The sequence below is a fragment of the Podarcis filfolensis genome (assembly GCF_964270895.1).
Source record: "Podarcis filfolensis genome assembly, chromosome: 14".
NCBI lineage: Eukaryota > Metazoa > Chordata > Lepidosauria > Squamata > Lacertidae > Podarcis > Podarcis filfolensis.
The window spans coordinates 23,640,766-23,668,157 of record NC_139616.1 but is presented as its reverse complement, the minus strand read 5'-3'; the positions used below and the strand labels follow the sequence as shown (position 1 = coordinate 23,668,157).

The 27,392-nt window shown below is 47.5% G+C and overlaps 1 protein-coding gene across 1 annotated transcript; it reads left to right on the top strand.

Annotated features, from left to right (window-relative positions):
• The first annotated feature begins 677 nt into the window (after positions 1-677).
• ST8SIA2 (ST8 alpha-N-acetyl-neuraminide alpha-2,8-sialyltransferase 2) lies at positions 678-27,392 on the top strand. Its single transcript, XM_083586888.1, has 6 exons — positions 678-1,141; positions 15,919-15,981; positions 16,599-16,721; positions 19,011-19,268; positions 20,742-21,035; positions 25,993-27,392. Exons 1-6 carry the CDS (start codon positions 1,032-1,034, stop codon positions 26,276-26,278), a joined length of 1,134 nt encoding a protein of 377 aa, XP_083443014.1. The 5' UTR covers positions 678-1,031; the 3' UTR covers positions 26,279-27,392.

Genomic DNA, 27,392 nt, shown 5'->3' with positions numbered 1-27,392 from the left:
ATGGGAGTATATTGTATTTTAAAATAGGGTATCAGAGTTTTTAGGGGGCTAACCAAGTTGGGATAGCTGGGATAGCAGGCTTGTTGGTTTTTGAATGTCTTGTGTAGATTTTTCAGTTTCGTTGTTCTGTATGGGACAATGACAATAAAGATTATTGTATCGTATCGCTGGAAGAGCCCTGACTGCCAGACTACCATCAGCTCCAGACAGCATGAATAACGGGAGTCATCTAAAATGCATCACATTGGTTACCTCTGGTCTAGATGCTAACCCAAAAGGGAACACCCCAAACACCCAGCTGTCCTTAGAGAAGACACACGTTTGAAGCCTCAATCTGCCAGGCATGGAAACTCCACTCTTCAAAGGAGAGGGACAGAGATGAAAACGCTGGCCTACCTTACCGGGTTGTAAGGGTGACAACAAAGTGGATTTCTGACAAGTGCTCTCTAAATGGTTCTTACTACTGCTGGTATTGTGAGATGTCTATCTACAGATGTGTTTTGTTTCTTGGGACTGGAGGGGGATTCCGCTGTGTGTGTGTGTGTGTGTGTGTGTGTGTGTGAGAGAGAGAGAGAGAGAGAGAGAGAGAGAGAGAAACTTTGCAAAGGCTGTAGATGAGGAGGGAGGATTGGAGAGGGGGAGGAGAGAGGGAGGGAAGGAGGGGAGGCTTATCTCTCTCTCTCTCTCTCTTTCTTACTCTCACTCATTCTCTCCCCTCTCAGTGTCAAGAAATCTTGGAGAGGAGGAGGCGGCGGCTCTGTCCTGGCTGGTCCCTTTCGCGAGGATGAAAGCCCAGCTTCCCAGCCTGGGGATGCAGTAGGCGGTGACCCCCCGAGAGAAGAGGGAGCCCTCAACTTGTAGGCAGCGGTGTGTGTAAGGGGTGGGAGTGGGGTCTCTCTTTTGGGAGATCTCCAAACTCCTGCGCTCGGGACCTTCTTCGCCTCTGGACCGGCAGAGGAGGCGCCCCGGCGGCTGCAGCCCAGCCGAGCCCCGCCGGTCTCTCTCGCTCTCTCTCCCTGCGCCCCGGAGCCATGCCGTCGCCGCCGCCGCTGCCCTGCCGGGGCTGGACGCTGGCTCTGCTCACGCTGCTGGTGGGGATCCTGATCTTCGCGGACATCTCCGAGATCGAGCTGGAAATCGGGTAAAAAAGAAACAATGGAGCCGGGTTCGATTCCCCCGCGCGTCCTTGCACTCTGATCCAGGTGGCTCTTGTTGTGGAGGGCGCGATTGGGGGGGGGGGCGCTAAGGGAAAACAGTTTGGGAGAAGCAGGGGGCTTGGAGCCGGGCTGGAGTAGCCGGGTGGGGTGGGGTGGGAAATCAAGCTCTGATTTGGTTCGGGCAGGGGGCGTGGCGGAGGGGGGCTTGTAAGGTAGGGGACACTTTTAGCACGGGGGTGGCTTTCCAAAAAGAGGGATCGATGCGAAATGATGCTGGCGGGGGGTTTACAAAGGAGAAGGAAAACCTCTGCGGGGGGGGGGGAGTGCGGTTACAAAGGATGGTTTTTCTCTGGGGAAGGAGGATGAGGAAGGGGGCGCGATGGAGTGGAAGGGGGGCTGCAAGAGAAGGAGTGGGTGGGCTGGGCGAGGGGGGGCACTCCGGAGTTTCTTTGTCTCCGCGCGCGCTGCCTCGGCTGCTAGAGCTCTCAGTAGCGAGGGGGGAGCGCTTTCGCTCTAGCCTCTCGCCGACCGAGCCCCCAACCCCTGTACCGGCCAGCGCGGGGTGAGGTTCGAGGGTGGGGTCAGGCTTATCAGCTGCAGTTGTGGGGGAGTTGGGGGGTTAAGGAGTCAATCGATGAGGGTCTTGGGGAGATCAGGAAAGCGGGAGCGGAGAGGGGGGCGTGGACCGGCTGGAAGTTGGGGGGGGGGAGAGAAACGGGAAATAAGAAAGCTGCCTCCATCTAGCTCAGTGCTGTCTGCCCTAACCGGCAGAAGGGAAAATTCCCAGCCCCACCTGAAGATGCCCCTGGGTTGAACCTAGGATCTTCTGCGTGCAAAGCAGATGCTCCACCACTGAGCTCTGGTCTCTCCTCTGGGACACAGGAGAACCTCATGCCTTATTTTGATAGTTACAAGCTTAGTGGATCAGGGGGGTGCTGTAGATGTAGCATATCTTTATCTCAATAAGGCTTTTGGCAAGTCCCCCATGATACTCTTGCGAAGAAGCTGAACAATGTTATTATTAGGTGGATTTGTAGGTAGTTGACTAACCAAACCCAAAGAGTACTCACCAAGAACTCCCCGTCATCCTGGGGGGGGGACTTGACAAGTGGGGTGCTGCAAGGTTCTGTCCTGGACATGGTGTTGTTCAACAGTTTTATAAATGACTTGGATTAAGGAATTGAAGAGGATTTGCATAGGATACCAAATTGAGAGGGGTAGCCAATACTGTACCTCAGAAGACAGAATCAAGATTCAAAATGACCTTAACAAATTGGAGAACTGGGCCAAAACTAACATATGACATTTCAATAGGGACAAGTGTAAGATTGTACAGTTAGGCAGGAATAATCAGATGCCCAAATATAGGAAGGAAGACACCTGGTTTGCCTGTAGTATATGTGAAAAGGATCTAGAGCAGGGGTCAGCAACCTTTTTCAGCCATGGGCCGGTCCACCATCCCTCAGACTGTGTGGTGGGCCGGACTATATTTTTTTTTGGGGGGGGATGAACAAATTCCTACGCCCCACAAGTAACCCAGAGATGCATTTTAAATAAAAGGACACATTCTGCTCATGTCACGCTGATTCCTGGACCGTCTGCAGGCTGGATTTAGAAGGCGATTGGGCTGCATCCGGCCCCTGGGCCTTAGGTTGCCTACCCCTGATCTAGGGGGTCTTAGTAGAAAACAAGCTTAACATGAGTCAACAGTGTGATTCTGCAGCAAGAAATGCTAATGCAATTCTGGGCTGCATCAACTGAAGTAATAGTCCAGTTTAAGGGAAGTAATAGTACCATTATATTGTCTTATATCAGACCCCACTGAGTACTGTGCTCAGTTCTGGGCACCACAATTTAAGCAGGATATTGGCAAACTAGAACTTGGTTGCAGAGGAAGGCAACCAAGATGATCAAGGGTCTGGAGACCAAGCCTTATGAGGAACAGTTGAGGGCGTTGGGTATGCCTAGCCTGGAGAAGAGAAGACTAAGAGATGACGCAATAGCCATCTTTTAAATATCTGAAGGGCTGTCATGTGGAAGAAGGTGCAAGCTTGTTTTGTGTTGCTCCAGAGGGGAGGATCCAAACCAATGGATTCATGTTACAGGAAAAGAGATTCCAACAAAACTTGAGGAATAATTTCTGATGGTAAGAACAGTAGAGCAGATGAGCTGGGAAGGTGGTAGACTCTCCTTCGCAGGAGGCTTTTAAACACAGCTTGGATGCCCATCTGTTAGGGTTTTCTTAGCTGTGATTCCTCCATTGCAGGAGGTTGGACTACATGAAGACTGGGGTCCCTTCCAACTCCACAGTTTTCTGGTTCTATGAAAGATACAGTTGCTCCTCTAGTTCAGCATTGCCTATGCTGACTGGCAGTAGTTCTCCAGGGTTTCAGGCAGGGGCTGAACCTGAGACCTGCTGTGTGCAAAGGAGATGCTCTGCCACTGAGCTACATCTCTGCATCTTGGGATAGGGACTTGTAGAAGGGCTGGTTTAATGCAAGAAGTACGGAAAAGCTCGAGGTTAAGCACTTGTGAAATGTTGGAAGTTTAAAGTGGGAGACATGGATCCACCACACTCCACTGACAACCAGGGGCAGTGGCAATGGCATTGTTGGCAAAGCTGGAAAGTGTTAGGCATCATGCTCAGGTGTAGGTAAAAGGTAAATGACCCCTGGACAGTTACATCCAGTCAAAGGCGATTGTGGGGTTGTGGCGCTCATCTCACTTTTCAGGCCAAGGGAGCCACCGTTTGCCCACAGACAGCTTTCCAGGTCATGTGGCCAGCATGACTAAACTGCTTCTGGCACAATGGGACACCATGGAAATGCCGTTTACCTTCCCACCACAGTGGTTCCTATTTCTCTACTCGCACTGGTGTGCTTTCGAACTGCTAGGTTGGCAGGAGCTGGGACAGAGCAACGGGAGCTCACCCCATTGCATGGATTCGAACTGCCAACCTTCCGATTGGCAAGTCCAAGAGGCTCAGTGGTTTAGACCACAGTGCCACAAATGTCCCTCAGGTATATCTAGCAGAGAGGCAATAACCATTCATTGCACTTATCCTTTTTCTGCCCTAGTGCTTGTGACATGGATAGAAGCCCTTTTGCAATGGTTCTCCCCTTCTCTGTGTACCTACTCCACACTTGTAGGACCCAGCTGTAGTGTTTGTTTTGAAGGGAATGTATTAAGTAAGAGGAGTGCCCCAGTGCCCCGGGGCTGGTACTGAGTGCAATTCTCTCAATACGGAGTAATAATTTCAGATCCATGTTCTTTAAGTGTGCATTAAATGTATGGTGCCTTTACAGTGCCACCATACACACCATACATTTAAAGAACATTGCTTCCTCCAAAGAACACTGGGAACTGCTAAGGATGTTGGGAACTGCAGCTCTGCAACACATCAATTACAGTTCCCAGCATTCCTCGGGGGAAGCCACATGCTCCAAATGTGCTTTAAATGCTCAGATTCTGCTTCTCGGTTTCCAGCTGGGCAACTGGTTGGCCATTGTGAGAATAGGAGGATGGATTAGATAGGTGGGCCTTTGGATCCAGCCGGGCTCTTCTTATGTTCTTATGGACTTGTACTGCCATGGGAAAGGCTGTTTGGGGACATAGGAAACTGTCTTGTGCTGATTGAGACCATTTGTCAATCTAATTCAAGATGATTTCTGAACACCAGTTGCTGGCAATCCCAAAAGGGGAGAGCTGCTGTTGTGCTCGGGTCCTGCTTGCAAGCTTCCCACTGGGGCATCTGGTTGGCCACCGTGGAAGAGGGATGCTGGAGTAGACAATTCTCTGCCCTAAGCCAGCAGAGCTTTTCTTATGTTCTGCCATTCTGGAGAAAAGGGTTGGGTGGATATCTGCTGTGGGCACTTCCCGGTCAGGGATGGGTTTGGCAAATAGTCAGGGAGGGAGGACAGAAGTTAGAGTCTCTCCACCTCTGCCTTAGATGTTGCTGTCAATCTTGTCTTAGGCTGAGTAGAGGATAAAATGAAGAGAGCTCTTCCACTTTCCTATTATTCTGTGATGGAGCGTGTGGTCCTGATTAGACCAAGGAGGGAGGAGCACTCCATCAAGTTGAAGGGGAAGCTGCTAGTCGAGATACGGATGGAGCAATGTGTAAAAATGTAGTTCTCAGACTGTGCCATGAGAAATCAATCACGTAATTAAAGACTGTTGTGACTCCAGAGTAGCCATTGATGCAGCAGACTGTCTGCTGCATTTTGGCACAAAACACCACTCCAAGCCCACCTTCTTCCTTTCAATTAGGAAGCACAACCAGAGCAATTTCTTGTGCAGGTATCCAGAAGGTGGACTGCTCCTTACTTGCCCTAACTAAAAGGTACACCTTTAGAGGTGCAATTGTGAAAAGTCCCTCTAGATATAAATCAGAAGGGAAGAGCCTCAGTCATGAGGGAGAGATTCATGCGCTCTTACATTTCTCCGAAGAAAATAGGGACATCCTAAGGAAAAGCGGGACATTCTGGGATCAAATCAGAAACCAAGATGGTTTCTGTAAATTCGGGACCGCCCCTGGAAAACAGGGACACTTGGAGGGTCTGAGATTTGGTACTTGCCAAACTGGAATGGGATAGGACAGAAGAACAGCAGAAGAGTCCTGTTGGATCAGGCCAATGGCCCATCCAGTCCAGCACCCTGCTCCTTTAAAAAAATTTACATTTTTATTTGATTTTCTAAAATATGAACATACAATGAAAACAATTCCCAATCCAATTATCGAGATTACTCTGAATCTCCTGACTTACCCCCATCCCTTCCATGGGTCCTATTGATTCTGTTTTCAACTGCATATCAATACTTCTCCAATTTTTCATCTTCCTAGGTTATCTATACATTCTATTACATTACAAGTGTGTTTTAAAAAGGTAAAGGACCCCGGACAGTTAAGTCCAGTCGCAAACGACTCTGGGGTTGCAGCGCTCATCTCGCTTTACTGGGCGAGGGAGCTGGCGTGTGTCCACAGACAATTTTTCCAGGTCATGTGGCCAGCATGACTAAGCCGTTTCTGGTGAAACCAGAGCAGTGCACGGAAACGCCATTTACCTTCCTGCTGGAGTGGTACCTATTTATCTACTTGCACTTTGACATGCTTTCAAACTGCTAGGTTGGCAGGAGCTGGGACCGAGCAACGGGAGCTCACCCCGTCGCGGGGATCCAAACCGCCGACCTTCCGATCGGCAAGCCCAAGGCTCAGTGGTTTACACCATAGCGCCACCCGCATCCCACAAGTGTGTTTAAGATCCTGCTAATGTTTTGACTTGTTCACACTGATTTTATATATACATTATAAACATTTCCCATTCTTTTTTTAAAAATTTCGTCTCTTCTTGATTCCTAAGCTTCCCATTTCAGCATAGTCCATCAAATTGATTTGCCATTCTTCTCTAGTTGGGGTTATCTCTTCCTTCCATCTCTGGCCTCAGTCCAGCACCCTGTTCCAATCAGATGCCCCAATGGGAAACCTGCAAGCAAGACCCAGGCAGAAGATCCCTCAAACAGCAAAATGGGGCATGCCCCGCCCCCCGATTCCAGATAATGTGTTCATTGAGCATTCATCCTGATATGTTTGCAGGAAGGTTAGATGATGTTGCATCGAGCATCACTCCACACTTCCCAGGGCATTTCTCCACCACTTTCCGTATCACAAAAAAGTCCAATCTTTTAGGGAAGTGAGATTGTGGCACAAAAACCTCCCAATCAGCTTTAATCGCACAACCTAAATTTGTCCATGTGTGGTTGAATCCCACTTGAAAACAGTGATAGCCTGGAAACAAGCTATACTAGAACTTGATTGAGCATTTGTGCTGATTTGATTCTGTGGCAGTCATAAGACAATGAAGACTCACCTGGTATTCATCCTGATTTGCTCAAGGGCTGTCTAGTCATTAGTCCCATTAGTAATTTGCTCATACTATACTTTACAGCAGATTTCCCTATCATTTTTCAAGCCGCCAGAAGTCTATTATTATTATTATTTTAAATGGATTTGTTGCACCATTTGTTGCACTTTAATTGTGCAAACCTACACCTACTATAGGGATGTGGGTGGCGCTGTGGGTTAAATTACAGAGCCTAGGACTTGCCGATCAGAAGGTGGGCGGTTCGAATCCCTGCGATGGGGTGAGCTCCCGTTGCTTGGTCCCACCTCCTGCCAACCTAGCAGTTTGAAAGCACGTCAAAGTGCAAGTAGATAAATAGGTACCGCTCCGGCGGGAAGGTAAACGGTGTTTCTGTGCGCTGCTCTGGTTCGCCAGAAACGGCTTAGTCATGCTGGCCACATGACCCGGAAGCTGTACACCGGCTTCCTTGGCCAATAAAGTGAGATGAGTGCCGCAACCCCAGAGTCGGTCATGACTGGACCTAATGGTCAGGGGTCCCTTTACCTTTACCTTACACCTACTATAGGCACTTAATCCCTCCCACAAAGCTGTGAGACTGTGGAGATGGCTCAGGTTTTTAACCCTAAATCCACCAGAGGGTTCTCCGTAGAAGGCCTTGGTCTCAATGACTGGGGAACCCATGACTTTCCAGATGTTTAGGGACACCCATCAGTGCCTGTCAGTGAAGCCAAAGGAGCTGTAGATCAGAGAATCATAGAATCACAGAACCATAGAGTTGTAAGGGACCTTGAGGATCAACTTGTCCAGTCCTCTGCAATGCAGGAATATGCAGCTGTCCCTTATGGGCATTGAACCTGCGGTGCCTTGGCATTATCAGCACCACGCTGAAACATCTGGAGGCCCAGGAGTTCTCTACACCTGAAAACTTGGGTCGTCTAAGGAGAAGCAGGGCATCACTTCCCCATCCACATTTCTGTCCCTCTCCCCCCCCCACCCTGAGAAAAATCACATTGTGTCCTAATCATTCCCCTTTATCATGAAATCAATTAGGCACTAGAGAGTGCCTTAGGAAGGGTGCCCAGTTTCTGCCTGGCACACAGCTTGCGGTTATTTTATTCCCAACAGACCCCCCCCAACAGCAACAAAAATTAATTCACCATCTCCTTCCTTCTCCTACACCAGGATACAGTGTGAATGATGAGGCGCAGGTGAGGGAGGTTATCAGAGGGATAATAACCTGCCTTTGAATTAACCAGGAGCAACCACTGGAAGAGACAGGGATGAGATGTGAAATGGGCCGGTGGCCGGTTCTGGTCTGGCGGTCCCAGTGTAATGACAATCATGTCAGGCTATATTTATGTATAGGATGCTGGTCTCCCCACCCCCACCCCCGGTCCGCTCCCACCCATTCTCAGCAAGCAGACCTTTTAGATCCCACTTTCCACATTCTCCCTCTTTGTTTTCTGGTCTTCTTTCTTCTCTTCCCTCCATGCTTCCTGGGGTATCTTTGGAGGCAAGGATGGGGAAGAAATTCGATCCAAATCTATCTCCTTTGCACTTTCTAAAGCGTTACACAAACCAAAACACAGCCCTTTTCCAAATTTCGCGTACCTCCGAATTTTGCAATTGTATTTCATGCGTACAACAATGCATATACAGGAGTAAAGCGTTCTTTACTGAGTCAAACCACTGGCCTATCTAACTCAATAATATCTACAATGATTGGCTTGTGACTTTCCAGCTTTACCTGGAGAGGCAAAGGATTGAACCTGGGGATAATTGTGTTTCAGTTCTCTTATTGCTTCAGAGAATGAAGATTAGGTAGTTTCACATTAAAATGTGAATTCCTGTGAACCAAATTTCTCCCCATCCTTACTTCTGAGCAGTAGTATTAGACTGGTGTATTTGTATCTGGTCATCACAGAACAAGTCTGAATAAACCGCCACACAAACAGATGTGAAATGCCAATTCTCTCTGGTAAATTTCCCTTTAAAAAGAAAGATAAAATGTTAAAATGAGATGAAACAAAAACGAATGCTTGCAATTCTGAATACAATTATGTAAAACCTAAAGGCTGTGGTGCTAATTAAAGTCACTTAGCAGCATACTTGTCTGCTGGTGAAAGGTTTGCCATCAGCAAAACGTGGTTGCACACAAGAATGCATAAGCAGGTTTCTGGTGACTTTGCTGTGCAGTAAATTTCACAATCTGTTGTGCAACAAGTTCCTTCTAGCACAACTGTTGCTTTGAATTCCTCTGCCGCTCAACATAAAAACTCCAATAGCGCAAGAGACTTTGTGCTAGCAGACAGAATGTGGTGGACACAGCCCTGAATCAAGAAAAGCATAAAACAAGCATAATATTCTGAGTCTCCCTGGTAAGGTATGGATTTTTGCACTATAAAGCCATCCACCCCAGTTGTCTAAACCTGAAAGTTATGAGTTATCTTGCCTTCCTTTCAGGGCATAATTTGAACTGCAGGGGTCTGTCTCCTGACCCTCCTCCTCCTTATATGGTTCCAAGAGAAGAAGGAGAAGTTCTGTATAGCTACAGTGAAAGGCAATTCTTGACTTTATTGGCAGAGACGTTGCTAGAATTCACTGCCGTGGCTTTGAAGAACTATTTGGCTCCCCAGAGAGTACCTGCTGTTTCGGAGGAGAGCTTTTTTAGACACCTCGTTGCCAGGCTGTGACAACGTGAGCAGATGAGACCTTTAAACATTGATGTGCAAGGTCTCAAGTCGTCTTGGCGAGGCAGGAATATGAGGTTCCCCTTGTCCTGGGCAGGGGAGATCAAGTCTGGGGAGGCTGTGCTCAAATGGGAGATCCCTTCACTCAAAGAAGACACAGCTACTCTGCACCCCCTTCAGTCATCTTCCACCCTCCTCTCCCATGACATCTAGTAACACAAAATGTGTGACAGGACATGACTGGTTTTGCTGCTCCAGGAAGAGGCAGCCCAGGAAGCAGAGCTGATCAGGTTTGCTACAAATGTCATGCAACGGGCTTTCTGATGGCTTACCACAGCCATGGGGTAGAGAAGCTTCAAGGCCAGGAGCTATGTGAGGATAGGACTTATGGGAGAGTGATCCTTTCTGCAAATACCCAGGTTTTTCTTTGCACAGTCTGCATCCAATTTGCATACATATCCATGGAAAGAATTAACATAATTTAGACAGAAGTACAACACATTGTAGCTTACAGATCGTGAGCAGGTGAATTATACCTGTTCAGATCATATCCATAATAATTAAAATAATGTAATAATTTATTACTTATACCCCACCCATCAGGCCGAGCCTTCCAACAGAATATTAAAAACACAATGAAACATCAAACATTAAAAACTTCCCTAAACAGGGCTGCCTTCAGATGTCTTCTAAAAGTCAGATAGTTGTTTCTTTCCTTGACATCTGGTGGGAGGGCGTTCTACAGGGCGGGTGCCACTACTGAGAAGGCCCTCTGCCTGGTATATTTAAAGTGTATATTTAAAGCATGCACCCCCCCCCCACAAAGAATCCCAGGAACTGTAGTTTGTTAAGGGAGCTGGGAATTGTAGCACTGGGAGGATAAACTACAGTTCCCATGATTATTTGAGGGAAAGCCCTGTGTTTAAAATGTTTGGTGTGGATGTGACCTCAGCTGTCTAGGTGCTGCTAACTGGAAAGGTTTCCACTCCTTTCATAAAGATTGTGAATCTTTAAACCACACATGGATCAAACAGCTGTGCTGGCTGGGGCTTCACTCCAAACATCTGGAGGGCACCAGGTTGGGGAAGGGTGCCCTAGGCCACCTGTAAAGCCAAAATGGATGCACACACACACACCCTTTGCTCTTTAGCAAACAAAGGGCCCTTTCTCCTGGATTTCCTCTCCCTGGGACTGGCAAACAATAAAGAGACATGAAAGTGAGCTCCCTCTTCCCAAGGCCACTGAATGGCTGAGCACAAAAAGATGAAAGGTCTGGGTGGGGATGCAGGGGGAGGGCAAGGGGAAGAAGAATCTGCTGAGGAAAATGATACACATGAACCAGCAGAGTGGATTCGGCTGCTGCCTGCAGCCTTGGGAAGATGGGCATCCGACTGTTTCTCAGAGTACTTATCAAACACTTAACTCCCAGAAGGAGGAATGGCAGAGATTGAAAATGATGTGAGGTGTCAAGTAAAGTAGAAAAGAAGCTACACATGGGCACTTAGTTTATTTATTTGTCTTTTAAAAATACTGGGGACCTGAAATTTGATTTAAAAAACAAAATCTAAATGGTTCACAACAATTATACATACACAATAAAAACCACAGGTGGTTGGGTTTTTTAGATCATCAGCTAGCTACCACAGAAACTGTTTATCTTGTCTGCATAAGCCTGAGAACAAATAAAAGTTCCCAGCAAAGGTGTAACTCGAAGTCACCTGCTGGATCTGTATTGACAGAGCACTAATGGCTCAGTTTCTTGGGGAAGCAGACTTGGGAAGAAGTAAATGACACGCCTGCACACAATCTCAGTGATATAAGGGTTCAGGGGGTTCCCTAAGGTATCCTGGGCCTCAGTTGTTCAGAGCTTTGTAGCTTGATTCAAGGACCTTGACCCTGGCTCAGTAGTAGATGGGCAGCCAAGTACAGATGATTTAACAACGGAGTCACATGTTGTCGGCCAGATGCCCCCACCGGCAGTCTGGCTGCCTGGTTCTGCAGCAGCTGGAGCTTCCAAACCAGGCCCAAGGGAAGCCCCACAGAGAGTGCATTGCTGTAGTCCAGCCTCAAGGTTGCCAACACATGGAATACAGTGTACATGTCCACCATCAAGGGGAACCTGTGGCCCTCCAGCTGTTCTTCAACTCCAATAGCCTTCCCCTCCATGAATGTGTCCAATCCTCTTTTAAAGCCACCCATCTTGGAAGCCATCACTGCCTCCTGCTGGAGGGAGTTCCAGAGTTTAACTATGAGCTGCATGAAGATGTACTTTGTTCCGTCTGTCCTGAATTTTCTGGCATTTAGCTTCTTTGGCTGTTCATGGCTTTCAGTAAAGGTAAAGGTAACCCTGACCATTAGGTCCAGTCGTGACCTACTCTGGGGTTGTGGCGCTCATCTCGCTTTATTGGCCGAGGGAGCCGGCGTACAGCTTCCGGGTCATGTGGCCAGCATGACTAAGGCACTTCTGGTGAACCAGAGCAGCGCATAGAAACGCCGTTTACCTTCCTGCTGGAGCGGTACCTATTTATCTACTTGCACTTTGTCATGCTTTCGAACTGCTAGGTTGGCAGGAGCAGGGACCGAGCAACGGGAGCTCACCCCGTCGCAGGGATTCGAACCCCCGACCTTCTGATTGGCAAGTCCTAGGCTCTGTGGTTTAACCCACAGCGCCACCTGCGTCCCGACTTTCAGTAGTAGGGAGGAAATTTTTCCCTATCCACTTTCTCCATGCAAAGTATAATTTAATAAACTTCTAGCGTGTCACTTCTTCCTCACCATTTCGAACGCTGCAACCTTTCCTCATCAGGAAATCACTCCATCCCCCTTAATTATTTTGGTTGCCCTTTTCTGAACCTTGGCTGCCCTAAATGGTCTCTCCAGATGCAGGTTACCGCTACAATGTACATTGAAAGTTCTCTTGCCACTTTCCCCAAGCTGACAAGAAACCATTGGTAAGCACTCTTTGGGTTTGGTCAGTCAACCACCAACACAAATCCACCTAACAGTAACATTGCCTAGGCCACGTTTTAGCAGCTTCTCCACAAGGGTATCATGGAGGACTTTGCCTAAAGCCTTACTGAATCCAAATACGTTACATTCACAGCATTCCCCTGATCCACCAAGCTTGTAATTCTTTCTTTCTCTCTCTCTCTCTCTCTCTCTCTCTCTCTCTCTCTCTCTCTGTGTGTGTGTGTGTGTGTGTGTATTTAAAGAAATAAGTTTAGTCTGGCATGACTTTTTCAGAAACCCAGCCTGGCTCTTAGTAACCACAACTTCCTTTCCCAAGAGCTCACAGGCCACCTGTTTCATTATCTATTCTAGGACTTTTCCTGGCTTGAATGTCAAGCTGTCACTAGTTACCTGGCTTCTCTTTTCCCCATTTCTTAAGATGGGGACAATATTTGTCTGCCTCCAGTCTGCAGGGACATTACCTGTTCTCCAATGATTCTCAAAGATTATAGACAGAGGCTCTGAGATTACATCTGCACATTCCGCTAATACCCTTGGATGCAGTTCAAAGCAGCTAGGTGTTTCCTTACTGCCTCTTTTCCTATCTTGGGCTGCAGCTCCCTCTCTGCATCATTTATTATACTATCACCAGGTTGGGCACTGTTTTCCTTTTGGGAGAAGGCAGAGGGAAAGTAGGTGTTGAGCAGTTCTGCCTTATCTCACTTGCTCAATAGCATTTCTCCTTTTTTTCTCACACAGAGGAAATAGTACTTCCTTATTCTTCCTCTTGCTCTGAGCATAGCAAAAATAAATAAATCATTATTATTATTTTTAACCTCTCTTGCAATCCTGGGCTCTAGCCCACCTGACCTTCTCCCTGCAAGTGTTGGCTAGTCATGTATACCCTACCTTTGTAATTTTCTTCGTCATCACTTCTTAAATCTCAGTTCATCCATAAATTCTTTATGCAACCACACTGGTTTCTTTAGATGCCTCCTACTTTTATTTTGTATTGGAATTGTTTGCGAATGTGCCTTCAGTATTTCACCTTTAAGAAACTCCCATCCATCATGAGCTTCCTTCTCTTAGGGCATATCTGACCATAGGATCTCACCCAGTAGTTCTTTAAGCTTTTTGAAATCAGAATCCTTAAAGTCTAGAGTGCACATCCCACTACACTCAGTTTTCCCTTTCCTCCGCAGACTGAATTCCAAGAGAACTTGATCACTTCCTCCCAAGTCTCCCACTACTTCTACCTCACTGAGCAGTTCTTCCCTGTTGGTGAGGATCAGGTCCACGATAGTTGATTCGCTTGTTGCTTCTTCCAGCTTCTGGAAAATGAAATTGTCAGCAAGGCAACTGAGGAATTTGTTTGACCCTACATTCTCGGCAAAGTTTAATTTCCAACAGATATTTGGGTAGCTGAAGTTTCCCATGACTGCTATAGCTCTCCTTTCTGAATGTTTGGTAATCTGCTCTAGGAAGGCATCACCCAAGTCTTCAGTCTGGCTTGGAGGTCTATAGCAGATGCCCACAGTAAGGTCACTGTTGCTTCCCTCTCCTGTGACAAACTTTACAGACTACCCTTCCAATGATTATTTGTGGGAAGCCACAACTGTTAAAGAGGTGTACAGCTGCTTTAGATATATGATCTGGATACGATCTTAGAGGCAGAGGACCTCTGAATATCAGGTGCTCAGGGTGGTGTTCAAACAATAGGAGGGATAGCTGTGGCTTTCAAGTGCCCTAGTCAGCTTCCCAGAAACAGCCGATCAGTCACTGTTGATACTGGAGTAAGGTAAAAGGTAAAGGTAAAGGAACCTGGACAGTTAAGTCCAGTCAAAGGTGACTATGGGGTTGTGGCACTCATCTTGCTTCAGGCTGAGGGAGCTGATGTTTGTCCACAGGAAGCTTTCCAGGTCATGTGGCCAGCATGACTAAACCGCTTCTGATGCAATGGAACACTATGATGGAAACCAGAGCTCACAGAAACGCTGTTTATCTTCCTGCCACTGTGGTATCTATTTTACTTGCACTGGCATGCTTTCGAACTGCTAGGTTGGCAGGAGCTGGGACAGAGAAACGGGAGCTCACTCCATCACAGTGGCGTAGCGTGGGGGGTGCAGGGGGGGCCGGCCGCACCGGGCACAACATCGGGGGGGGCGCGCTCGCACTCGCAGCTCTCTGCCCCCTGCTAAAATCCATGGGTTAGGGGGTGCAAATTGCTTGCCTTGCCCCGGGTGCTGACAACCCACGCAACGCCACTGCTCCATCACGGGGATTTGAACCGCCAACCTTCTGATCAGCAAGCCCAAGAGGCTCAGTGGTTTAGACCACAGCACCACCCACTTCCTGTGGATACCGGAGTAAAGGGGCCCTTAGTAGGGTGTCCACATAAGCATCAACTCCCCAAAAGGACACAGGTGTGTGGGTGGGTGTATAATATACAGTGCTTTTCTTCTAGGAAAAAAATGGTTCTGGTACTGCATACCCTCGACTACCCCTAGAAAAAAAGCACCGATTATACATATTATATAATTGCACATGTTAATTATGCAATTGCATGTGTGTGCATATTAATAAACATATATTTATATGCAGGCTTAGAAAGAATTACTATGGTCTGCATCCAGTGTTCTCTGTCTTCTGGCAAGGACTCTCGGGCTAACAAATGGAAGCACTTTAATGATGCACAGCAAAGTAATCTAATGCAACTGTTGTGCTAGCAGAAACCTCTTGTGCAACAGATTGCGCAATCTACTATGCAACACAGTTACCAGCAAGCTGCTTCTCAATTCAATTGCACAGTGAAGTTCTGCTGGTGCAAAACATTTCACCAGCTGGGCAGGTATAAGTGGCTTTCATTCTGTGCTATCTTAGAGACAACCCTGTAATTTAAATAGAAATACAATCCATTTCTGCCTAGTGAGGAAGCCAGTGACCAGGTGACAGCTGGGCGGGCTGGGCTGATGGGGGTTAGCCATCCATCGCTTCTGGAGTCCACCTGCTAGGGTAAATATTTTATTGTGGCCAATAGAATTCTGTAGAATTCTTGGAAGATATTTAATTACAAGAAAATGCCTCCAGTCACAAAGTGTGCCTTTACGTTATGCCCTGGAACCTACACATGATAGATATATGAAAGCTTCTAACTTCGGAGCCCTCCAGACTACAGCAAAGGGAAGATCACACCAACGCTTGAGCAAAAGCTTTGCGAAAAGGCACCAGTTTGATGAATAATGCATTTCCTTTGTCCTGTAGGAATTCTGGAAGCAGAGGTGCAATCAGATCGGCACTGAGCAGCTTACATGGCAAACCTAATAGGTTCGTAAATTGGATGTTGCGTTCATTTGTGTTTTGCTTTAAGAGGGCTATTAATCTGCTTCATTCTCTCTCTCTCATACACACACTCATGCTCACACATTCTCATGCATATTCTCCCCCCTCCCTCCTTTCTCTTTTATGTGGGATGGTGCTCTTTCAACTCACCTCATAGATATCTGTTCCTTTCCTGTTCTGCTTAATCATCCCTCTGTTCACCCAGAATCGTCCACCTCTCCCGCAATACTCTCCTATCTCATTACCACCAGCAGCTTTTAGTCATTGAGACTGATTGGGCAGAAAGCAGGGAGATCAACAGTAGGTGGCGCCAGAGCCAATGGCAGGCAGCATCAAACAATTCTAGCTTTGCCCCTCACCTTGCTGAGTTCCACAAGGGTTGTGTACACACTATATCGTTAAAGCACGTGATTTCCCTCAAAGGATTCTGGGCAATGCAGTTTGTTCAGGGTTGCTGGAAACTGTAACTCTGTGAAGGGTGAACTACAGTGTCCATAATCCTTTTGGGTATCTTGAGAGGTCTTGCTGGAATCTGTGCTAATGGATCCTGCTCTTTCTCTTCCTCCGCCACCACCTCTCCCTTTCTCTCTTTTTCTCTCCAGAGCCGAAGTGTTAATAAATGGCTCCTTATCTCCAGCTGTTGTTGACAGAAGCAATGAGAGTATTAAGCACCATCCAGCTCCATCCAAATGGCAACACAACCAGACACTCTCTTTGAAGATCAGGTACTATCTAATTTCTAGGAAGGGGAACATCAAAATCCAGTGTTACAAGATTGGATGAAAGTTTGACGCTTGTTTCGAGATTTTGACGCATCTACAGATTTTTTTTTGTTTGGTTGGTTTAGTTTATTCAATTTGTGCATCATTTCACACAGTCAGCAGAAGGCTTGAGGCCGTTTACGGAGAAAATATAAAAATACTTATAAAGAAGACAAGCACTAATAACATAACAGAAAAGCAATAAAAGCATTCATCCACAAATATCACCCAACAACATAAAACAACCGCTCCAACCAGATAAGAATAAGTTGACCCATAATTGATCTCAGTTATTCTAAAAAAATATTCAAAAAATATTAAATTCCATTGTAGCAAAGCTCGTTCTCTATTTGGGAATTTACAAACGTGGCAGATTTCATGGAATCATAGAATTGTAGAGATGGAAGGAACCCCAGGGATCATCTAGACCATGGGTAGGCAAAGTAAGGCCCGGGGGCCGGATCCGGCCCAATTGCCTTCTAAATCCAGCCTGCTGACAGTCCGGGAATCAGCATGTTTTTATATGAGTAGAATGTTTTCTTTTATTTAAAATGCATCTCTGGGTTATTTGTGGGGCATAGGAATTCGTTCATTCCCCCCCCCCCAAAAAAAATATAGTCTGGGCCCCCACAAGGTCTGAGGGACAGTGGACCAGCCCCCTGCTGGAAAAGTTTGCTGACCCCTCATAAGTGCATTAGATTTACAAGCCAGGTTATTTTGAGTTTGGGCAGCATTACTAGTAATTCCAGACAGAGCAGCAGCAGGGAGCTGGGGGCCAAAGTAGAAGGAGTACCATGGGAAGTGAAGACTGAGGATTGCTGGTGCAGCATCTAAGTCACGAAGCCGCCAGTTCAAATGTTGTCTCTGCTATCAGCTCAGTGGGCAGCCTTCAGCAAATCCCTTCATCTCAGCCCCCCAGCTGGAGGGAATGCGGCCACCAAGGTGGTTGATGTAAGCAGTACGGAGATAATTTCGATGTGAGCTGCTTGGAACACTCGCATTATAAATTCCAAACAGCAGCCTCACTATTATTACAGTGAAATGCCTGTCATCATCATGAATGGGGTTTGTGCACACATGGTTTGTGTGTGTAAAGAGATCCTTCAAGAAAATGACACTTTTGTGCTGCATATGTGGCAGCCTTTTAGATATATGTAAAAATGTTTGTTTGTTTGTTTATACACTATCCTTTCGCCCCAAAGACTTGCAGAGTGGCATACAAAAAATGTAAGGCTGGGATGGGGAACCCACAACCTTCTAGATGCAGTCTACTGATGGCTCCATGGCAGAGGACCCTCAACATCACAACCATACCATTAAGACAGCACAACCATAGCATCAAGGCACAGCTTACATGTGAGGTAGCCAACATGGTGCCCTCCAGATGTAGGTGAACTGCAGCTCCCATCACCCAGCAAGGCCAGTGGTCAAGAATTATGGAAGGTGCAATCCAGGAACATCTGGAGAACATCACATTGGTTACATAACTAGCTGCCTGACTCTGAAAGGGTTATAGCTGCAGAAGGTCCCAGGTTCAATCCCAAACATCTCCATGCACAGTTGGGTAGGTCCCATGTCTGAAACCTTGGAGAGCTTCTTCTAATCAGTGTTGGCCAAGGCTGAGGAACCTTTGGCCCACCAGATGTTGTTGGACTACAGTTCCCATCAGTCCCAGACAGCATGGACTATCATCAGGGATTATGAGAGTTGTAGTCCAGCAACGGTGGACTAGCAAAGGTCCAGCAACAGTGGGACGCGGGTGGCGCTGTGGGTTAAACCACAGAGCCTAGGACTTGCCGATGAGAAGGTCGGCAGTTTGAATCCCTGCGACGGGGTGAGCTCCTGTTGCTCGGTCCCTGCTCCTGCCAACCTAGCAGCTCGAAAGTACGTCAAAGTGCAAGTAGATAAATAGGTACCACTCCAGCGGAAAGGTAAATGGCGTTTCCGTGTGCTGCTCTGGTTCACCAGAAGCAGCTTAGTCATGCTGACCACATGATCCGGAAGCTGTATGCCAGCTCCCTCGGCCAATAAAGTGAGATGAGCGCCGCAACCCCAGAGTCGGTCACGACTGAACCTAATAGTCAGGGGTCCTTTACCTTTTCAGTCCAGCAACAGCTGGAGGACCAAAGTTTTACCAACCCTGGTGTAGACAATGCTGAGCTAGAAGGACAATGATTCTGACTAAGTTGAAGACAGCTTCCTGTGTTCCTAACTAGACTTATTGCCTCTCTCCCTCCTTTTTTCTTTTAAAAGAAAGCACATCTTGAAATTTCTGGATGCTGAAAAAGACATCTCAGTGCTCAAGGGAACTCTCAAGCCTGGGGATATTATCCACTATGTGTTTGACAGAGACAGCACAATGAACGTTTCCCAAAATCTCTACGCTCTCCTGCCCAGGACTTCACCACTGAAAGGCAAACACTTTCAGACATGCGCCATTGTGGGCAACTCAGGCATCCTGTTGAACAGCAGCTGTGGAGAGGAAATAGATGCTCACAACTTTGTGATAAGGTAATGGTGGCTTCCAAGAAGCAGCACTCGGCTTTGAAGAAGGCCTTTCTCTTTAAAATAACCCCCAACCAAACCATGCATCTCAACTAGGGGTGGAGGAGAAATCTAATTCTGTTCGCATTTAAATGAACCGTAGACTTGGTAGAGAACCCCAAGGATCATCTAGTCAAAGGCAGAATAGAATAGGGGGGTAGACAAATTCACGGAGGATAAGGCTTTGAAGCTTTGAAGGCAGTAGTGTAGTGAGAAATTCAGAAGTGCATGACAGTCACAGCTACTCCCCACTCACAGCCACACCTTTCTAAGTTGATACCACCTGCCAAAATTATACAGTAATCTTGTAATTATACAATAATCATATTAATAATAATAAGAGATGCATTGTGTAGAGATGCATCAGTGCAGATCTCCATGCGTTGCCTTTCAGCAACTTTCCATGCACATACATGGGCAAATGATTTGCAGTGCTCCAATATATTCTTTCAGAGTGAATTAATACAGTGGTACCTCAGGTTTAAGTACTTAATTTGTTCCGGGGGTCCGTTCTTAACCCGAAACTGTTCTTAACCTGAAGCACCACTTTAGCTAGTGGGGCCTCCTGCTGCTGCCGTGCCACCAGAGCACGACTTCTGTTCTTATCCTGAAGCAAAGTTCTTAACCTGAAGCACTATTGTAACCCGAGATACCACTGTATGTGTTTTCCTTGATGTTCAATTGTACGTAACAGAACTTGAGCACCATTCTCTTGAAAGGGAAGCCCCTTGTGTTTTGAGTGTTCCTAAATGCTTCACTTCAGGGCATACGGTGGCTAAAAAGCTCCCCTTTCATGCTGACTGGGCAGCTCTAGGATTCCGGGGGCAGGTACCCTGATAAAGAAATAGTAGAGGGTCTTCAACTTCCAAGGACCCTAGACCACTACATGAAGGCTGTATCACAGAGCAGTTGAAACTGAGCAGAAGAATGCTATTGTGCTCATGTCTTGCTTGTGGCCTTCCCAACTGGGCCATGTGGTTGGCCACTGTGAGAACTGAATGCTGGACTATATGTCCCTTGGTCTGGTCCAGCAGAACTCTTCATGCCTTGTTCTTAACTTCTGTGGGTTGTCTGTATGACTTTTACACAATGGGAAAGGAAGCATGAAGCAATGGGGGCTGAGGCACTTCATCCCTCCTTTGAAGCCAGTGCTTCAAAATAAGACTGTGACCATTGCTGACATGCTACACAGGGAGGTGGGATTCCTTGTCCAAGTGCCACGTTCTTGGCTGGGCAACCTTCTTTTGCCCATGGCCTCATGCACCACCACTCCTGACATGAAACCCGTAGGAAGTTTCCCAGAAAGGAATGGAACCTCGGGTCAGAAAGGGTTTTTCCTCGCCAAAAAACAGACCCATTCCCTGATCATTTCAGACCCTCTTTTGGTGCCTGCTCTAATGTCCACTTCCTGGGTATGTGCCCTGACTTTTCCCCTTCCAGGTGCAACCTCGCCCCGGTCCAAGAGTACACCCAGGACGTGGGAACCAAGACAGATCTGGTGACCATGAACCCATCGGTCATCCAGCGTGCTTTCGAGGACCTGGTGAACGACACCTGGCGGGAGAAGCTGCTCCAGCGCCTGCACAGCCTCAACGGCAGCATCCTCTGGATCCCAGCCTTCATGGCCAAAGGAGGCAAGGAGCGTGTGGAGTGGGTCAACGAGCTCATCCTCAAGCACCGCATCAACGTCCGCACCGCCTATCCATCCTTGCGGCTGCTGCACGCCGTCAGAGGGTGAGGAGCTCGGCGACCCGCGCTGAAAAGGCACTAAAATTTGGCTCTTGGGAGACATGCAGAACAGTTTCTGATGGTCTTTGTCTTTGATGCTTTAGTGCAGGGATGTGGGGTGAGGGACCTCAAGCCCTGGGGTCAAATCCAGCCCTCCAAACCTCTCTATTCCCCAGGCCACACCTCTAATCTCTAGGCCACGCCCCTCACAGGCCCTGCTTCACAAGAATAAAACTCACCTTCATTGCTCTGCTCTCTTTTGCTCTGGCCCTGTCTACTCCTAGCATGTGGCCCTCAACAGGTTGCTGAGAAGGGAATGCAGACCTCAGTCCAAAAAAGGTTCCTTACTCCTGCATTAGCTTGTATTTATCTGAATTTGAGCAGAGATGCAGAGAGAAAGGGATGCTTAACTTTCCTTGTGGGCTGTTTTACTGAACAAAATCACCAACACCCAACTGTGTATCGTCGTTGTTTTAACGCGTAGGGGAATATATACTAGCTCCACGTATCTTTTTTCCCCTGCTGGAAGATAAAGCAGTTTGAAGAGGTACCTTGCTTGCATGCTTGCTTGTTTTTGATCAGCAGACAAACAGCCTGCAAGGAGAAAGCAATGCCCCTCTTCCCAGGCCATCCTCTGGTGGCACCGATCAAAGATGAAGTTCCCTGCAGAGGCATCCCAGTTAAACCAAGCCTGCCTCACATCTCCCATCAGGGATGACGCTCACAAATTCAGTTTTGAGTGATGGCTTCTAAAAACTGTACGCTGTTCAGAGCCTTCAGCAAAACAGCATGTTCTGGGATTGTTTGTTTCATGTTCAAATGCCATGCTCATTTTAAAAAAGAAAAAAAGAGAGCTAAAAACTAGTACAAGGGTAATTCTTCATGAGCTATATTTCTTTGTGCAGGGAGGTTTGTTGGTTGGGTTAGAGAAGGGACCTGCACACATAACTCTTTTTATCTTATATTTTGGAAATGTACATCCAGGGTTTTCTCCCCTTTAAATTTTTTGGGACCCCCCCCCCAAGAGAGTGTGCCCCTAAGCTATAGCTTGTTTAGCTTATGCGTAAATTCAAGACTAGCTTAATCCTACATCTCCACAGCAAGGAGAAGGTTGGTGGGTGGGTTGACCGGAAGAGAAACAAGGGTCTGTTACTCAAATCTGTTCTTTTCCAAGCTGTAATTAAGTGGATTTCATGAAAGAAGCTTTGCATATCAACTGGTTCCTAAACCTGTGCTTGCATCTGTCGCCTCATGCCATAAGCTATCAGCCAGGCTTGCTGCAATTTGGAGAGGTTCCCTGGATCCCTGGAGGTGCCACCAGGGCAGACAAGGTGGAGGATGAGCAGATTTGGATCTCCTTTTCTGACTCATCCTGAGCCAGGAAGGTATGGGGCCAAAGTGTAATTGTGCAGATCATGGTAGAGATTGAGTAGGACTGCCAGCTCTTTGTTTCTGGCAGGGGACCTGTGCCTTTAAGGCATTGCCTAGCAGAAATTCAACAGCTGTTGGATTTTGGGGGCCTTGAAAGCCACCTGGGCTATGCCACAGGAGGGAGGAGGGGGAGGAATTGGTGACAGCGGGGAAGATTCTTGCATCTAAATTTGGAACCGGCTGTCCAGCTGACAAATCTTCTGTGTACATTGTCCGTCAAGGGGTTGCTTTTCTCTGCTTGTTTGGTTTTCTGCCCATGAAACAGTGCCGCAGGCTAGCAGGTCAGATGGCGAGAGAAGCGCAGAGGACTTGTCTGTTGCAAAGACACGTCCGCACTGTAATGAATAAGATGGGAGGGCGGGGTGAGGAGAGCCAACAGCTGGGGCTGGGAAGAGCTAATTCAATTAGAGCTCCAAGCCACGGACAAGGTCCACGCTTGCAGCCAAAAAGGCAGCAAGATGACCAGCTGTCTTGTGGGCATGTATGTCACTCTGCTCCAATGGGGAGGGAAGGCAAGGATTGCAAACAGATGGTTGATTACTACACAGTGCTGCTCCTTTGCACCCAAGATGCCATGGCATCCTCCTGCCCAGGTAACAAGGGCCCCGAGAGATCATCCCATCCCTTCTATACCCGTTTGACCAGTGCACTCTCCAGGTGAGGGTCTAAGAAGATAAGAAGAGCCTGTGGATCAGGCCAAGGCCCAGTTCTCATCCAGTTCTCACAGTGGCCAACCAGATGCTCACAAAAGCAGGACCTGAGAACAACAGCACATCTCTCTCCAATCTCGCCTCTGACAGTGAAGGTAGAACAGGGTTTCCCAAACCTGGGTCTCCAGCTGTTTTTGCACTACAGTTTCCATCATCCCTGGCCACTGGTCCTACTGGCCAGGAATGGGGGGAGTTGTCGTCCAAAAACAGCTAGAGATCCAAGTTTGGGAAACTCTGAGGTAGAGCTGTCAAGACTGTTTGTGCCTGCAAATAATAATAAGAAGAAGAAGACTTTATTATTTGTACCCTGCCCATCTGGCTGGGTTTCCCCAGCCACTCTGGGCGGCTGCCAACAAAAATTTAAAATAATTAAAATATCACACATTAAAAACTTCCCTGAACAGGGCTGCCTTCAGATGTCTTCTAATTGTCAGGTAGTTGTTTATCTCTTTGACATCCGATGGAAGGGCGTTCCACACAGCGGGTGCCACTACTGAGAAGGCCCTCTGCCTGGTTCCCTGTAGCGTTGCTTCTCGCAATGAGGGAACCGCCAGAAGGCCCTTGGTGCTGGACCTCAGCATCTGGGCAGAATGATGGGGGTGGAGATGCTCCTTCAGGTATACTGGGCTGAGGCCATTTAGGGCTTTAAAGGTCAACACCAACACTTTGAATTGTGCTCGGAAACGTACTGGGAGCGAATGTTATGTGGTCTTGGCAGCCGCCCCCAGTCACCAGTCTAGCTGCCGCAAAGGTTTAGGGGCAGACCTGCTGCTTCATTTGCAATCAGTGTGTGCCCCATAACATCCTGCTGAAGTCCTTTTAACTTTTCATACTCCAATTTGTTGCGCTTTAGCACAGGAGTGACCTGTGGCAACAATGCAGGGATGCTGGGAAAGCAGTGCAGGAGAGCTAAGAAAGCAGAATGGTGGGTGGGTGGTTGAGTGTAATTCTACCACTAATGCACTAGTGTTGCATCAGTGACTTGTTGCAGTATATGAATGGGGCAGTGGGGGGGCTCAGCAGTCCGGAGGGGTCTCTAAGTCACTGTGATGCCAGGGGGGTCTTACCTCCACTGCTGGAGGCAATATGTCTCTGAATAACAGTTGCTGGGAATCAGAAATGGGGAGAAGGAAGGTTCTTCTCCTGTTTCTATGTCAATATGAGAAAATCATCAGGGGTGTACAATAAAAAGGACCTCTTGGGGGCCCTTAAAGCCCCCCCCCAAATCAGATATTTAAAAGGTAAAGGGACCCCTGACCATAAGGACCAGTCGTGACCGACTCTGGGGTTGCGACGCTCATCTTGCTTTATTGGCTGAGGGAGCCGGCGTACAACTTCCAGGTCATGTGGCCAGCATGACTAAGCCACTTCTGGCGAACCAGAGCAGCGCACGGAAACGCCGTTTACCTTTCCGCCAGAGCGGTACCTATTTATCTACTTGCACTTTGACGTGCTTTTGAACTGCTTGGTTGCCAGGAGCAGGGACCATGCAACGGGAGCTCACACCATCGCGGGGATTCGAACCGCCAACCTTCTGATCGGCAAGTCCTAGGCTCTGTGGTTTAACCCACAGCGCCACCCGCGTCCCTATTATCAGATATTTATTTTTACAAATTCTCTTTTTCTGGCTTAGGAAGAAAATACTCCCTGCCACTATGGCTTGCTGAAAAGAGGTATCAAACAGCAGGTCCTCAGCCCTTTTTCCAGCTTCCTGAGTCGACACAAATCTCAGACTTCAACAGAAAGGCTGATTGGTGTGGCCAATTTGGTGGCAGTGGGGGGAAATAATTACAGTCTTCCTCAAGACAGCCTCCCTTCCTAATTAAAACCTGGAGTCTCCAGCAGCAAAAGGTGCGCCGTTGATGTGGCATCCCACGTGCACTTGAGGCACCTTCGTTTGGGTTTGCAAAATTAATTAGCTTTTGTTACGGTCCTCAGCTGTTTTGCAAAACAGAAGAGCTGTGCTTGGCGCCTACATGGACAGTGTCAAAGCTGACCTGAGTGTGAAGAAAGAGATAATGCAGCAATTTGTTCCTCATTTAGAAGTCTAGCCAGGATATTTTCCCTCCCCAATTCAAACGTTCTGCCCTCAGTGCTCCCTCTGCACCAACCTCAAGAGATCCTGCAACACACTAAGGAGGGGCAAATTTGTCGATTTCTCATTTCTCTAAACGAGTTCAGTTTTCCACAGGTCCACAGGTTTGTGATTAAAAATAAACAAATCCTTGTGATCATTCTCCAGCATTTTAGTGCAAATTCCTCCTAACACACACAATTTTGTACACACCTTTGGCTAATATAAACATTTTTGCAATGTTTCTCATACACACACACACTATTTTCCCTATATAATGCATTTTTGTATGTCATTTTCACTAAGAAATGCATTTACCCCAGTAAATTGCATTGTTGTACACATGATTTGGCTGAAGAACTGTAACTGCAAAATTTGGAGGTGTGAACATTTTGAAGAATGGCTGTTTCAGATCGCTTAGGTTTCAGAAAGTGCAAATGAGGTCAATTTGAATCAAATTTCTTACCGGCCTGGGAGTCCCCATCCTTGCCTTAAAGAGACAGATTCCCAGGAAAGACAGAGGGAAGAGAAGAAAGAAGAGGGTGGACTGAGATTTATAGTTTTGTGAGGTCAGCACGCTTAAACTGAAGTTCCCAGGAGTCTTCTTGACTGCTGAAGTTGTCTAAGAGCGCTTTAATTTTGCGTAGTGGATGTGGCCAGCATTTTCCTTTTGTCTGTCCTTGACCCGCCGCAGTTCACTTTCCTCGGTCGATGAGTTCCAGCCTTCTTTTCTCTTTTTCCCTCCTAGGTATTGGCTGACAAACAAAGTGTACATAAAACGCCCAACCACCGGACTGCTCATGTACACCCTAGCCACTCGCTTCTGCAACCGGATCCATCTCTACGGCTTCTGGCCCTTTCCTCGAGATCAAGACCAGAACCCCGTGAAGTATCACTACTATGACACTCTGAGATACGGCTACACATCGCAGGCCAGCCCTCACACCATGCCCTTGGAGTTCAAAGCCCTGAAGGCGCTGCACCAGCAAGGAGCCTTGAAACTCACTGTGGGGGAGTGCAAGGGGGCCACGTAGGACGGGGTTTCTGGGGGACCCACTTTCCTAGAGGCTATGCCCCATGGGAGGAAGGGGGAGGGGGAGGCACAGATGAGCAGCAAGTGGTGATGGTGGTGGCAGTAGTGGGATTGGTTTTCTTTGTTGACGTCCAGAATGGGGGATGCATGAGACCTGTATCCGGGGTACAGGTTGTGCTCTACCCTGATGGTGTTGCTGTTTGGTGTTCACGGGTGGAACGTGAGGGACAGGACTGGTGAGAGAAGCAGCCCCAGGCAGGGGAGAGTGGCTGGGTGCAGAAGGGGGTTGGTACTTAACGGCAGCCTCCCCCCATCCCACAAAAAAAAACAAGCTTGGGAAGTCACTGTGGTTTGTGTGGGTACTTTAGCGTGACAACTAAATGTTAGGCCAAGTGTTGTGAGTTGGTAGGTAGGGCCTGTTTGGCCAAGAAGCCAGACTTCTGGCTCGTGTTGTGTTCTTGGCTTAGTGGTAACAAGGGGGGAATAGGGGTGGGGGTTAATCCTTAGATCTGCCTGAAAAAGCAAAGAGGGGAGGGGAGTGAGGAGTGAGGAGTAGCAGCCATGGCCGGTTCTCCAAGGGCATCAATCCAAGAGACATCGACTGAGCTTCTCCCTTTCAATCTGCGACTATTTCTTAAGTGAAGGGGTGCCCTTTGGTTTCCGGAAACCGCTAGAAGTTCTCCGGCGTCTTGCTGCAGAAAGGTGAACCGAAGATCCTTGGAAACTAGATGGCTGGGTTTGTTGACATTTCTACAGGAAGAGAAAATGCCAGGGCCTCAAGAAGATGTAATGTGGCTGATGTAAAATAAACAAAATTCACACACACACACACACGGTTGAGGTGGACTTAGAAAGGCCGCTTGGTTTTCTTTCCTTTTCTATCTTTCTTAACAAAAGTCGTTGGGATGTAGTATGTAGAAGGTGCCTACCGAAAGCAGTTGGTTTCAAGAGTTCCAGCTTTTAGAAGACTTGAGGTGGATTTGAACTCATGACCAAGTTCTCTAGCTGAATCAAACTGCAGAGTTCAAAAAACAAGCTGAATTTTCCAGATCACCCAAGTGACTGCTTTGCTGTGGTCTAGCTGATTTGTTATTAAACCAGTTATTTTTAAGTCA

Coding starts and splice junctions, on each gene's coding strand:
- ST8SIA2 (XM_083586888.1), top strand. CDS start 1,032: ATGCCGTCGCCGCCGCCGCTGCCCTGCCGGGGCTGGACGCTGGCTCTG. Junction 1,142..15,918: donor GAGATCGAGCTGGAAATCGG/GTAAAAAAGAAA, acceptor TTTGTCCTGTAG/GAATTCTGGAAGCAGAGGTG. Junction 15,982..16,598: donor TTACATGGCAAACCTAATAG/GTTCGTAAATTG, acceptor TTTTCTCTCCAG/AGCCGAAGTGTTAATAAATG.